This window comes from Gracilinanus agilis, chromosome 5 (genome assembly GCF_016433145.1).
Source record: "Gracilinanus agilis isolate LMUSP501 chromosome 5, AgileGrace, whole genome shotgun sequence".
NCBI classification, from domain to species: domain Eukaryota; kingdom Metazoa; phylum Chordata; class Mammalia; order Didelphimorphia; family Didelphidae; genus Gracilinanus; species Gracilinanus agilis.
In genome coordinates this window covers 40,422,708-40,437,550 of record NC_058134.1, presented here as the reverse complement: position 1 = coordinate 40,437,550, position 14,843 = coordinate 40,422,708, and the positions used below count along the sequence as shown (strand labels likewise).

The following is a 14,843-nucleotide window of genomic DNA, read 5'->3' as shown; positions in this document are numbered from 1 at the left end:
TCCTTCCTCACTTCCTCCATCCCTCTCTCCTTCCCTTTCTTCCCTCCTTTCTTCCCTCCCTTCCTTTCCTCCCTCCCTCCCTTCCTTTCCTCCCTTCCTTCCTCACTTCCTCCCTCCCTCTCTCCCTCCCTTCCTTCCTTCCTCCTTTCTTGGAATCTTAGTAACCAGATATAGAATGTCAAAAAAATATTAAGATATGACAGATATCAACTTAAACTATGCAGTGATATTCACCTGGCGAAAGATTAATAAATGTCTATGATTAAGGATAAGAAAGAAATTCCTTCCAAGAGTGGTAGCACCCGGCATAAATGAAAAAAACCAGTGCCAGTATTTCTTTGGAGTTTTAAAATCCAATGAATTGAGATAGAAGCAGGAAATTACTGTGTAAGAAAGAGGTCCAGGAGAAAAGGTTAATATCAGATCAAGAAACAGAATATAGAAAGTTATTGAGAAGCTGATTATCAGTAGGACCCTCAAATTATGTTTTAATCTATGCTAAAATAGACCTAAAAAAAAAGACCTAATAGATCTCAACTGTTATGGTTCTTCCCATCTCATGTAGGACACAATATTTCCCTGTTTTGGCTATATTCCATTCCGCCATAGAGTTAATGTAAAGATATTCCAATGTATTTTGCTGTAATTATTGTATAGTACCAAATATTTATGCAAGTCATTTCTCCTTTGCTGTGATATGATCTCCATTTGGCAAGCAACACACTTGAATAACATTGGCTATCTTCCCCCAGGGTTTTGCACATATATTAATATGCAGTTCAATAAATATGTAAATGAATTATTTTTTGCTTTTAAATTAAATTTGGAGCTAATTAACAGAACACTACAAATAAACATTTTTTACATTCTACATCAGGTGATGATCTAAGAAGTGTATTTTATTTGAAGTCATACTTAGCCTGGAAATACTCAGTCATCACTAACATAGATATCTGCTTGATCCCAGGAGGGCAAAAGTAAATTATTTTGTCATAATTGTGCTTTGGTAATCCATATTTTGTGGAATCCCCTTTTTGTTTCTTGCCATTAATGCCATTACGACACTTATCTGTTTGTTAAGTTTATATCTTAGATATTAAATCATTTCAATTGTTCAGCGCTTAAAGAAAAACATGTTTGGGTTTTTTTTTTTGCCATCACTCACAAATGGACATGTTCAAGAATTCTGAAATCTTATCTAATCATTATTTATTGGCTATTTCCCTTGACTTCTCCCTTCCTTTAAATAGACTTCCTCTTCATCTCCACAGTGACTTCGAATCCCGTAACCCACCAGATCATCTTCCCTGCACTAGGCACTCTCTCCTCTTCTCTCCATCTTGGCTCTTTGGTCAATCAGTCCAACTCTGTGCCCTCTTCCTCTCTCGAATGCCTACCTTCCTTATCATGTCCTGTCATTACTCCAAGCCAATCCTAAGCCTTGGATCACAGCTGCCATTTACCACCTTTACTCCCACACAAAAATGCTGCTAAACAAAAATGGTGAAAATCCACTTTAAGTCCCAACTTTCCTTCTTGATTCCAGGGTTTTCATTCTCTTAATTATTGCTTTTTTAGTCTATATAAAGCTTGTTTGTTTGCTTGTTGTCTCCCCCATTAGACCGAGAGCTCCTTGAGGGCAGGGACTCTTTTCTGCCTCTTTCCGTTTCCCATGACAGCGCAGTGCCTGTATGCTAAATAAATATTTATTGATTCATTGGTTGATTGACTGATTGAGGTAAAACACATATTTGGCATGGCAGACAGATATCTTTTATAAGAGAACTAACCTGATTTTTGTGCTTCTTTACCCAAGGAGTTAGAGGGCAGATTCTCAACTGCTTGAATCTCTATTTGTGATCATTTTACCCTAAGTACACAGAAACCACTAGGTAATTCTAGAAGGGATTTAATATTGAGACTCAAAGGGGTGTGAGTGTTTTCAAAGACAAAAATTAAGACCTCCGTATGTATTCTTAATAGAAACAAATCTTCCGCTGTTTTGCCATTGGCATTACCATTACAGACTCATAATCCAAACCTAATGTTTTCTGAAATATTTGATACTATCTCAGGAAGAGCCTTCTCACAAGATTATCTGACTATGAATTTACCCTTGCAAGTGACCATGACCCAAAAGTTCATCTCATTCTATCACTCATTTTACAGATGGGAAAACTGAGACCCAGAAAGATTGAGTGACTTGCCCAAAGTCCCAGATTTGAAGTCAAGTTCTCTGATTCCAAATATAACCCATTCTCCATCATCTCATACTACTTCCCAATGATGTTTTTTAAAAAAATAATCATGATATTTATAACATACTTTAAGGTTTATAAGGAAATTTATAAATATTAACTTGTTTTATTCTCACAGTAACCCTGGGAGGTAGGTGCTATCATTATCCTAATTTTACAGACAAAGAAATTGAGGCAGGCTTAAAGGATGGTTAATGGTTGGTAAATGCAAATTTTTTAATTTAAATTTAATTTTTTTATAATTTTATATACATATATATAATAAATTTAAATTAAAAAAGGTAAATGATGGTTAAAAATGATGAGGCAGGTTAAATGATGTGCCCAGGGTTCCACAGCTAGTAAGTATCTGAGGCCAGATTTGAACCAATGAAGATAAGTCTTCCTGAATCCAGCCCCCTATCTGCTGCATTACCCAGTTGCCCAAGTCTCTAACAACAGAATAAAGGTGGGAAACGTTTCTCAGAAATGTTTTTGAATAGAGACTTAAGCTGGTTTCCTGATTTCCCTGGCATATTAACAAAGGAATCCTATCCTTGCACCTGTCCCACAAAACCCATTAACTTTTCAAAAGAAATTACTTAAATGCCGTCAAAGAAAAGTAATGCACTCTCCCTGAAAGGAGCACATAATTTTAAAATGAAAGCTAGCAGCGTTGTCAAAAACCAGGCTTGCTTTCTGGATCCCATCTGGGAAATCTGGTGACAGTTTGTTTCACTTCCATCTCAAAGTCCCTTGAGAACTTCCTTTGATGATGATGAGGATGATAATAAGGAGAGCTGATGTTCTATGGCACTCAAGGGTTTAAAAGACCCTTCACACCCCTATTATATGGAAGCATCACTATAATAAGCCTAATTACTAAAGGTATTATTATTCCCATTTTATAAGTAAAGAGACTGAAGCTCAGAGAGGCTCATAGAGCCCCTGACAACACAAGTAGCATCCCAGGATGGATCTGAACTCATGTTCCTAACTGCAAAGCCAGTGCTCTTTTGACTGTCACAAAGCTGCTTCTCAAGAATACTCCACAAGAATGGAATAAACTCAAATAAAACAAATCTTCTAACTCACTATAATAAAAAAAAAACACTCTAATAAATGTCCCAAGTTTTGTAATAAAATACAGAAAACCCAACCACCAAGATCTCAAGGTCTTCTTATTTCCTCTCATGTCAAATAATTACTCCTTTGCCAAAAGAAGAGAAATGAATGCTTCTCCCAGGCCAGTGGACGGAGATCTAAGCCTGAAGCAGAATTTCTTCCTCATCTCATTGCAAGGAGGAGAATCCCTCAGGAATACCGCACGGCTCACTCACCAAATGTCAGACTTGGTGTCATAACCTTGATGTTTCAGCGCTTCTGGGCTCATGTAGTAAGGCGTCCCGGTGAATGTCGTGGCCAGGTCACACGATCCCATTAAAAGTCGTGAAACTCCAAAATCCCCTTGAAACAATAATTAACCAGGTTATTATTTTTAAAAATCTATGGAATTGGGGCAGCTGGGTAGCTCAGTGGAGTGAGAGTCAGGCCTAGAGATGGGAGGTCCTAGGTTCAAACCCGGCCTCAGCCACTTCCCAGCTGTGTGACCCTGGGCAAGTCACTTGACCCCCATTGCCCACCCTTACCACTCTGCCACCTATGAGACAATACACTGAAGTACAAAGGTTAAAAAAAAAATCTATGGAATCAGTTCAATCTATTCTTACCATACTCTAGGGATTAGTGGAATTAACACTGATTTTTTCCCTCCTAAATATTATTTTTCTTTGTTTCAGGATCTAAATATGTGCTCTTTTGCTTCTCCATATAAGACCTAGAATTCCAGGGGAAAAGTCCTCAGCATGGATGGATCCCATGAAGGAATTATGGGGAAACAGGGATATGAATTACACCAAATGAGAAGATATGGGACAGCTGGATCAGTACCAGCATTCACAGCATCTCAAACGCATTGAGGTATCCATTGAAATACTTAAAACACATTATTTGTCAAAGGAAAAAAGAAAGTCATATTGTTAACTCCAAAATTATCTAATAATGGTAACGACCTTAATGCTTCAAAGATTTGTTATTTTACTCTTATTCCACCAATGAAGATCAAGGGCCATGTATAATTTTGGTGGATTGTCTTCAAGGGCTGATGTGGTCCAAAAATCAATCAAGTCCCTGTAGTCAAACTGGAGATGAACCTCAGTGGTCACCAACATTTGGCCAACAGTGGACTTCTCCTTAGAGAAGAGTGTCCTGGGGAAATGAACGCTGGGTACATGTGTATGACTTGGCCCAAAGAAAAAAGGATCTCACTGAAGCTAAATTTGATATAATCTGTAATTTTGACAGAAATAGAAAAAGTTTCAGCTTCATCAGCAAAAAAGAAATTTTTAAGCACAAATGGAAAACCTAGGGGTTTCCAAGACAAAACTATACAAAATTTAAGAATCAGATTTCTGCTTGATACTTCTTGCTTATTCCTGCCTAATTACTGCTGCTAAGTTTTTTGCTTGCTTCTTCTATTTAAAAAAAAGTCAAAAGTTTAAATTAATAAATCCAATAACTAATCACCAAGGGTTGGTACTGGGGTCTAAATAATTACCAGGAAGGACAAAAGGTGAGCAAAGCCATTACATCCATACTTTAATTATCTGTAATAAATGCTTGTGGACATGAGAAAATAAGCAGAGAACCTGTAGTAATCCATTAAGTCAGGAGACAAGTCCAATTAATTCCAAATTTTCTACATAAGTGGGCATATACTTTTTTCTCCCATTTAGAGAGCAGAGGTTAAAAAAACAAGATAATGGATTTAGGTTCCAAAATCGATTCGGGCTTATGTTTTATGGTTCCTGGTAAAAATGAGAGATTATAATGTTTATAAAGTAATGAATTCCTGAAAACAACAAACCCCTTCCAATACCACCCAATTTGATTAGTTATACAGAGACAGAATTCAGTCATTCACTACTGCCCAATTCCCAGGATAAAGCAAACTCTTACCAATTTTAAGTAGGTTATTTTTCAAAAAGATATTCTTTGCTTTTAGGTCCCTATGAAGTATTCTCCTAGGAAGGGAAAAAGAAACTCAACTTCATTTCAGTCACGGAACTGCAAATTTGCCAATACGACTATTATTACATGCTATAATTATAAAGCCCCACATCTACATTTTTTCATACACAAGAAAAAACACTGTTGCAATGTCTTGTTTGGAGTCTGGAACCATTAGACAAAAATAAAAACGATTAACATATTTTTATCAGAAACTTTCCATGTAGGGAAGTTTACTTGATTTTAAGTACAAAATACATCATGCAACTACACAAACAACAGAGGATATGAGTAAAGGATATGTCCATGGTGGGACTGTTGTGAATTTGTATATGCTAAGAGACAAAATGTAAATAAAAACCTGACCCTGTATTACTTCACAAGAATATTTTTTTAATGTAGTATTGGTCTAGAGATAATCATGTAGGGGCAGCTGGGTAGCTCAGTGGATTGAGTCAGGCCTAGAGATGGGAGGTCCTGGGTTCAAATCTGGCCTCAGACACTTCCCAGCTGTGTGACCCTGGGCAAGTCACTTGACCCCCATTGCCCACCCTTACCACTCTTCCACCTAGGAGCCAATACACAGAAGTTAAGAGTAAAAAAAAAGGGGGGGGGGGATTGGGGGGAACAAAAAATAGTCCCTGATGTCAAGAAGTTTACATTTTGTCAGGAAGACACAAGAGTACAAGACAATTTGAGGAGAGAAGTTAGGAAAGATTTTACATAAAAGTTTGTATCTCAGGTGAGACTTGAAGGAAACTAGGATCCTAAAAGGGGAGGAAGTTTTGGTATCGAGGGAATTTTGCACAGAATTACAGCATTTGGTAATAGGATGTAAAGGTTGGGGAACATCTAAATGGACCAATCTGGCCAGAGAATCTGGAGTCACTCTCACACTATAATGAAGCACAAATTTCCTCTATGTTTCTGTGGAGGAAATTCCAATTCTTTAACTTTTTCTGTATTGGCTATATCCTCCATCACCATGGATTAAACACCTTTGAGAGTTGCCACTGCCAAAAAAAAAAAAAGTCATCCTCAGGATTAATTTTTAGGATGAAAATTCGACTTAAGAATGCTTCCTTTTCTCCTCTTGCTTTATACTTTCTCCCTTGGTGATGTCATTGGCTCCCATGGATTCAATTATCATCTTAGGGATTCCCAGATCTAGATATCCCTCCTGAGTACCAGCTCTCCATCACCAAATGCCTTTGGAACACCTAGAACTAGATGTTTTCTAGGCATCTAGAACTTAACATGTTCAAAATAGAACACAAATATCCTAAATCCTCAAAGCTCCACTTCCACACTTCTCTGCCACTGTCAAGAGCTTACGACCTCTTCATTCTCAATTCTTCACTTACTTAACCGACATTTCCAATCTATTGCCAGATGTTTCTATTTGTGCTATATCTAGACATCCCCTTTTCTCCATGTATATAGTCACAAACCCTGGCTAAGACCCTCATTTCCTTTCTCCAGAATTATCGCAATAGCTTTCTAATTGCTTTCCTGGTCTCAATTTCTTCCCTACCAAAATCTATCCTCTACTCAGCTGCCAAATTCATTTTCCTAAAGTTTATGTCTGGCCATGCCAGTCCCCTACTCAATAAACTCCAGTGGCTCCCTATTATCTCCAATATTGAATGTAAAGTCCTCTGCTTAGCATTTGAAGTTCTTTGTGACTGGACCTTTCTACCTCGTCTCCCCCTCCACACTTCCTATGATCTAGCCACCCTCGCCTGCTGTTGTGCGTCACAGAAGATGCTGCATCTTCTGTCTCTGTACCTTTGTACAGTCTTTGTCCTGTACCTGAAATACTCTTCCTTCTCACCCCTACCCCTCATATTTTTGCTTACTTCCCTCAAGACTCAGCTAAAATCCTACTTTATGCAGGACGGCTTTCTCAGTGCCCCCAGCTGCTAGCACCTTCCCTCTAGGGTTACTCAGTCTCTTGAACAAACCTAGTTGTTTAAAAATCCTCTCACTCTTTAGAATGTTGGCTTCTTGGCATCAGATTGTTTTTTGTCTTTTTTTGTATCCCCATTGCTTAACATAATGCCCAGCACATAAAAGACTTTTAATAAATCAATATATTTGTTGTTGTTCAGTCATTTTTCAGTCATAACCAACCCTTTGTGACTTCACTTAGGGTTTTCTTGGCAAAGATGCTGCTTTGCCATTTTCTTACCCAGCTTGTTTTACAAATGAGGAAACTGAGGCAGAGTGAAGTGACTAGCCCAGGGTCACATAGGTAGTTAAGTGTCTGAAGCTAAATTTGAACTCAGAAATATAAGTCTTCCTGACTCCAGGCTGGGTACTCTTATCTGTTAAGATCTATTATCTGTTACTCTTAGCTGTTCAGCCTTAATGCACTATACAAATATTTATGTTAACTAGTAAATAATATTAATATCTAACATTAAAGGTTATTAATAAATAATATTAATGTTATTTAGGGAACTTGAGAATGTTACCTAAATCTCCCTGTTTTATCTTGACCAGGACCAGAGCTGAGGAAAAAAAAAAAGATACCAGAACATTTGCCTACATCCAAATAATTGGTATATTTTTCAGGCTTTTATTTCCACGGTGGTCAAAAAATAAAACAAAAAAAATTCAACTTCTAATATGGCATCAGGGTTGAACTTTCTCTAGATCAGTGATTCCCAAAGTGGGCGCTACCGCCCCCTGGTGGGTGCTACAGTGATCCAGAGGAGCAGTAATGGCCACAGGTACATTTATCTTTCCTATTAATTGCTATTAAAATTTTTAAAAAATTAATTTCCAGGGGGCTAAGTATTATTTTTTCTGGAAAGGAGATGGTAGGCCAAAAAAGTCTGGGAACCACTGCTCTAGATAATCCTGCCAAGCAAACCCCCACAACGGATACCAGACCACTCACAGAGTTTATCTCAGCAGCTGGTTCTCTCTATTCCTTTAACCTCAAAAAGCACAGACTGATGGTGCCACAGGACAAATGCCCTTCCTGAAAGAGCCCAACACCACCTGAAATGTTTTGCAATCTAGGCCCACTTAAACCCCAGCCCTTCCAATTAGCAGTTGCTCTTCCATAATAGCTCCAAGTATTTTCTACTCTTAAAATATCATTAATTAGAATTTATGTCATCTATCATAGAGTAGGAACCTTAAAAATAAATTTCATTAATATAATTAAAAAGAGGCCATGGAGAAAAGCAAAGCCATAAAAATAATGTTCATCTCTAATTCTTAGCACCCACTATTACTTTCTCAAGATCTTTTTTCATTTCCCGAAATGATGCCCAGAGATAATTTTGAAGGTATTTTTGCATAGAGCAGCCAAGCAAGCCATTTCTAGTCCATCATTTTCCCAAGTAATTTACTTCCCATCTCAGGTGAAAGCAATCTATGTCTACAGCTCATTTTAATATATACGACTGACAATAAAAGGGAAGACACTAGCATAATAAATACTTTACAGACAGCAGAATTTTTATGGACTGCCGCTTGAAATATATGTTTAATACTCAGTGAAATGCACTTTTGAATTTGAATTGCTTTCCCAAACAGTAGTTCTGACATAGAAGTTCCTGAAGGAGAATTTCCTTAGACGTACATTAAACTGGGAGCTGGAAATTTACCAGACATTGAATAAGATAATCTATTGGAGGGGAGGCGTAGTGTAGGAGGACACATGCTAGACTTGGATCATAGGATTTAGAGATGGAAGAGTCCTCTGAGATCATCTCCTTCAGCCTCCTTATTCTAGAGATGAAGAAAGCCAGAGAGCAGAAGAGATCCAAAAGTAGGTCCTTAGTCTGCAAGCCCCACATACCTTCTACCAGACCACGCATTTTCACCAGAAGGGTGGGCTCAGATTATAGTGGGGACTAACTGCACTCAATATCTGCATGATCTCAGATCTATCACTTAGATGACTTTCTTTCAACTCCAAAATGTATATATTAATATTAAATTACATATTATATATAAATATGTTAAGTATATAATATATTATTAAAATATATATTATATATAGACACTGGCCTTCTTGCTGTTCTTTATATACACCAGTAGTCCATCACTCACCTCCCCAGTGTCTTTGTACTGGTTGTCCTCCATCCCCAGCAAAGTATGCTTTCCCTTCTCAGTGGTTTCCCTAATTTTGTTCTAGACTTGGTTCAAATCCCACCTTCTTTTGGGAGACCTTTCCCAGCTCCCTAACAACTCTAGAATAGCATAAAATTTGAACTTCCTCCCCCAAATTTTGCTAATCAACTCCTGATAGTGCCTTCCATTTACACTGTACATAACTTGTATGTATAATTTTTGACACATTGTCTCTCCCACTAGAAAGTGAGCTCCTTGACAGCAGGATGGTGATTCTGCTTTAATTTGTATATCCAGGGCTTTGCATAGAGAAACCACTTAACAAATGCTTGTTGACTAATCGTAAATCTCTGCTTGTCCATGAAGTTCACAAAAAAGCATTTCTTCACAAAGTAGTCTGTTGTCAGAGATTTTTAATGAGGTATAAAAGGTTGGAATCTTCTATGGCAAAGAAATTCCTTTCAGTGGAAATGAAGCATTGACAAGGGTGGGAAGGGCAAATTAGTTGGAATAAAAAGTTGGAATAAGAATAAGAAGCTTACAAGGAACAGCTTAATTTAGTGACTGGTATCATCTTTCTAGATGCTACTATCCTTTGTTTTTTTTAAAGATTCAGGGAAAAGGAAAGAATCTTGACTTTTAGGGAGTCAATTTTCTGTTTCTATTCTTCCAGAAGAAGATTAGGGTACCGCAAAAGGCAACTTATAGCCTTTGGTGCTTTCATTAATAGAAAGTGTGTGTGTGTGTGTGTGTGTGTGTGTGTGTGTGTATATATATATATAATGAGATAGTCAATATTCAATCTATAAATTCACTAACCACAATATAGAAATAGTGAGAAACTTGTTCATTAATAAGAGCTCAATACTGGCTTGCCCTATGAGAAAGCTCATGTCTTTGAGGGGCTCTAGCCCTCGAGCTATATCATTGAGCTACAAAGCACTTAATATTATTTTAATCATCCAATGTGCAAGGCCTACGACTTTTTGACTTCCCAAACACCTAGATAAGCAGATAAAAGTTTTCCTTAAAGGAAAATGAGGAAAACAAGGTTAGACTAACACCGAAACATTAATAATTCAAGTTTAATGGAAAGAGATACAGAATTTGCTTTTACTCTTTTTCCCACATTGAATTTTATTGTTTTCCCAATAAACAAATATTACTTTTCTCTCCCATCACTGAATAAAAGAATTCAAAGAAAAAGAAAACTCTTATAACCAATATGAATAATCAAAACAAATTCCCACACTGACCATTTCTGAAATTGTATTTGAAGCCTGCCACCTCTCAGGAATGGGGGGGGGGGGGTAGCATGCTTCATCTTCTGTCCTCTTCAATCTCAGTCTGTATTGCATTGGAGAAGCTGAATTTGAACTGAATTGTTCCTAATCCTTTAAGTCTTGATATAGAAGGTATCCCTTTAAAAGTTATACAAGTGTTATAGTAACTACCTAATCACAAATGTCTTAATATTCTTAATAATTATTAACTATTGTAAATATTAAAAATGATAAAGGCTTGAATAAATATATAAATTAGTATTTTAATTAAAGCCATGTCGATAGATAAAATCATTAGACCACGCGCTTGTAAGCATTCAAAACTGCCGCCTCCATACTGCCTCCTAGCCAAGCCCTACTCGCCAAAGAAGAGAGAGAGCACTCCCTCCTAACCCACGAGATTTAAGCGCTCCCCTGCGTCAAGACGTCGGAAACGGAAACCCGTTGGACCATGTTGGATCACGGGAAATGTAGTTTTATACATTTCCCAGATTCACTTGTTACACTATTAATCAATTAAATGTTTCTTTATTAATTATTAATGAATATTTATGATAGTATAAATACTGAGTAATTATTCATAATTAATCATTCTAATTATTCTTAATATCTTGTTAAGAATAGGTTATTCTTTTGCAGAAAACCTATAACTAGCTAATGTGTCCTATTCCTGATTTCTATGGGTTAGTCAATCCAGAAAATACCCTGGCCAATTGCTCATTGTCACCAGTGGTACCACTATTCATCTGGAACTGGCAACCCAAGTGGAACTGGCAGAGTAGCTAGGAGGTGATTCTTTGGGCTGAGACGCTAATGCTATTAGATAGCAAACTTCTAAGACAGTGACCATGCCAACATCAAATGTTCCAACCTGGGAATATATGTGACTTTAAAAAAAAAAAAACCTTACTTTCCATTTTATAATCAATACTGTTCATTGGTTCCAAGACAGAAGAGCAGTAAGGACTAGGCAATAAAGGTTAAGTGACTTGCCCAGGATCACTGCTAGGAAGTATCTGTGGTCAGATTAAACCAGGACTTCCCATCTCTAGGGTGGGCTCTCAATCTACTAAGCCACCTAGCTGCCCCCTCCATTTATTCTTAAAGTGAACTATTAGACAGCCCCATGCAGACCATCTTAAAAGGAAAAATAATGATTCCATAAATATTTATTGAGTACCTTCTAGATGCAACACTTTCTTGTAGGGGCTGGCAATACAAAACCACACATGAAAAAATCCCTGTCCCAAAGGAGCTTGCATTCTAATAGTAGGGAGTTGTGGAAGTGGGAAACAGTATACATGAAATATAGCCCCAGATACCCCTGACTATGGCCCAAATCAGATTTAAATGCAATTGAGAAATATTTAATAAAACAAATGTAAAATAAATAAAGCAGAGAATATTAATATGTGGTTTTCTAAGTTATTATGTGGCCCACAAAGACCTTTTGTATGGTTTATTGGTCCTGATTTCTATTTGAGTTTGATGCCGCTGGTCTACAAGTGTGTCATTTTCTTCCATTTCCAAACTGAAATCCTGGACTATTTTGAATTAGGCCTGACCTATGATATACACCCAAAAATAGGGAATTTGGGAGGAAAATTAATGAGTCCCATTTTGGCTATGATAATGAGTTAGAGATGCCTATGGAGACACTGAGTCCGTATATAATTCCTACTTACCGAGAAAGGATTATATAAAGGAGGTAATTTGAAAGAAATGAGGGGAGCTCTATATTGCTCTGTTCTACAGATAACAGGCAAAAGAATGGTCAAATTAAAACATAATTGCTCTTATGCCCTTGATTCTCTTAATTCCGATGCAGGAGTCATTCTCAAGCTAATATTAACTGAGCTATAAAAATAAAACTTGCATGAGAAGAGTTAAACATAATATGAGCTATCCCGATGACAGAACTAATGAGAATTAGCTTCATTTATTAGATGAAATATAAAGCCTCAAATTTCAAATCCAGATATTACAAACATTGCATATTCATTCTTTTTTATCATCTTTCCTCCTATATTATTCAATATTGGAGAAAAAATAACCTCCCAACTTTGATTGTTCCTTTATTGAACTGATTTCAGATAAAGTTTAAAACTTACCCAGTATCTCCTCATGAAATATCCATAAGCCTTTTGAAAGGTTATTTTAGAATTAGAAGTGTACTTAATTGTTTTTTGAATACTTTTTTTGCAATAAAATAAAAATATTTAGTTATAATTAATTAAATTTATTTAAATGATTGATTCAAACAATCAAATTAATTTATTAATTAATGAGGTTTTTAATTAATTAATTTGAGCTGATTTAAATGAGTTAAATTAATTTAAATATTAAAAAATTAAATAAAAACCCAGGACCACACAGCTAGGAAGCATCTGAGGCCACATTTAAACCCAGGTCCTCCTGACTTCAAGCCTGGCACTCTATCCACTGTGCTATTTAGCTGCCCTTGTTGTATGTATACTTACTTCTCTGCTTCTTTATAGAAACAAACATAGAAAACAATTTTTAGGTCATTCAACTTTTAAGTTGTTTAGATAATTTTACATTTTGCCCAAAGAATAGCAGAGAAATGTCAGGCAAAAAATCAGTTCTACAGGCTAAAGACAATTTTTTAATCATTGTTTTACTCTGTTCAATTGGATTCTCTTACACATAGTGGACTTTATCAATTTAATTTTTAGAATTTAATTTAAAATAGTCATGGTAAATAACAGACATAGTGATTTTAAAGTGCTAAACCCAGTAAGAGTTGCTTAGCACGTGATTAAAAAATAACTTCATATATTTTTATCAAAATTTCTCAAGTTGGTTTGATACTTAAAAGGTGGTTCTGGGTTACCCATGACTCTGTGGATACCTGTGTCATCTACCGTGTGTTTTAGAAAATAGGGAAAGAAATCCAGGATAATCCAATTAGTTTTTATGTTATCAGAAAACAACTCTGACATGAGTTTTAAGCAGGTGGACCATCAGGAATGGACAGACCTTTGTTCATCCCAGGAATCATCACTTTAGGCAATGAAGACTGTAAAGCTGTTGCTGCAATATTCTAAAAAACTAGTTCCATGTGAATATTTCACGAATCTTTTTTTTTTCTTTCTTCTTTGGACAACCATCTTTACACTGGTTACTCTTCTCTAATGCAGATTATCTAAAACCTTTTTTAATCACAATTTTAAAGCATATTTCAAAATAGTAAACATATAACTTATAGATAAGTGAAACCTGCAAATATACTTTGACCTTCATCATTGGAAATTTCTGTGTGGAAATTTGCTGTTGATGTGAATATCCATTTAACTGAAGCCAAAATGTATTATTTTTCTGCTTCAATTATCCCAAAACACTGAGCACACGAATGCTGTCAAAATGTTTCAAGACATCAGAGTATCTAAAAGACGACTTAGAACACTCTGAACTTTATAATTTGATTCTTTTACAAGATACATTTTGTAAAATAAATGCCATAACATTATGTATAACATATAAGATATCACTAATTATAAGTTTCTGTTACGTAACTAAAAAAAAAAAAAACTTTAACATACACTATTAAAGCAAACACTAGATTAGCAAATACTGTGCTTATAACTCTTGGTTGACCCGTTTTGCTACGTATTGATGAACACAATCATAGCTAGATTCTATTTCATTCAACATAGTGCCTGGCACAAAAGGGGATTTGGGGTTGTTTTTTAAGAATCTGCTCTCAAGGAATTTATTTTCTTAAGGGCAACAGATCACAGATTGATCTTAATTTTCTTTCAAATGTAAAAAAACTCTCATTTCAAACACAAAGCTACTCACAGAAACTGGCAACAGTACCTTTCGTGCATGTAGTCAACTCCCAGTAACAGCTGGATAAACCATTCTATTATCTGGCTTTCAGGAAAGGTGTTTCCGGCTTCTTTGTACTCCTGAATTTTACAGTCCAGATCTCGACCCTAGAAGAGGAGTGTATTTTCTCATGTTTTTCTGAATCGAGACATCAAATGGAAGACCTTCTTATCAAAGCTAATACGAAAGGATGCCAAGTACCCAGGCCGAAAAAGAAAAATGATCTACTTACTATCAATGTAACCTCTAGGTGGTGAGTCTTTTAATCTCCCTTTGTATTTATTTAGGCTTTATTTTATCTTTATTTAGT

The 14,843-nt window shown here is 36.2% G+C and overlaps 1 protein-coding gene across 1 annotated transcript in view; it reads right to left on the bottom strand.

The window, feature by feature from the left end:
• The window catches only part of NEK11 (NIMA related kinase 11), a 194,912-nt gene extending 180,365 nt beyond the window's left edge, over nt 1-14,547 (bottom strand). The window contains exons 1-3 of the mRNA XM_044678895.1: nt 14,522-14,547; nt 5,256-5,320; nt 3,578-3,704 (exon numbers count right to left, since the gene is read on the bottom strand). Of these exons, the coding sequence (XP_044534830.1) occupies nt 3,578-3,704; nt 5,256-5,320; nt 14,522-14,532 (203 nt within the window). The 5' untranslated portion in view covers nt 14,533-14,547. The remainder of the gene's footprint in view (nt 1-3,577; nt 3,705-5,255; nt 5,321-14,521) is intronic.
• Between the last annotated feature and the right edge of the window lie 296 nt (nt 14,548-14,843).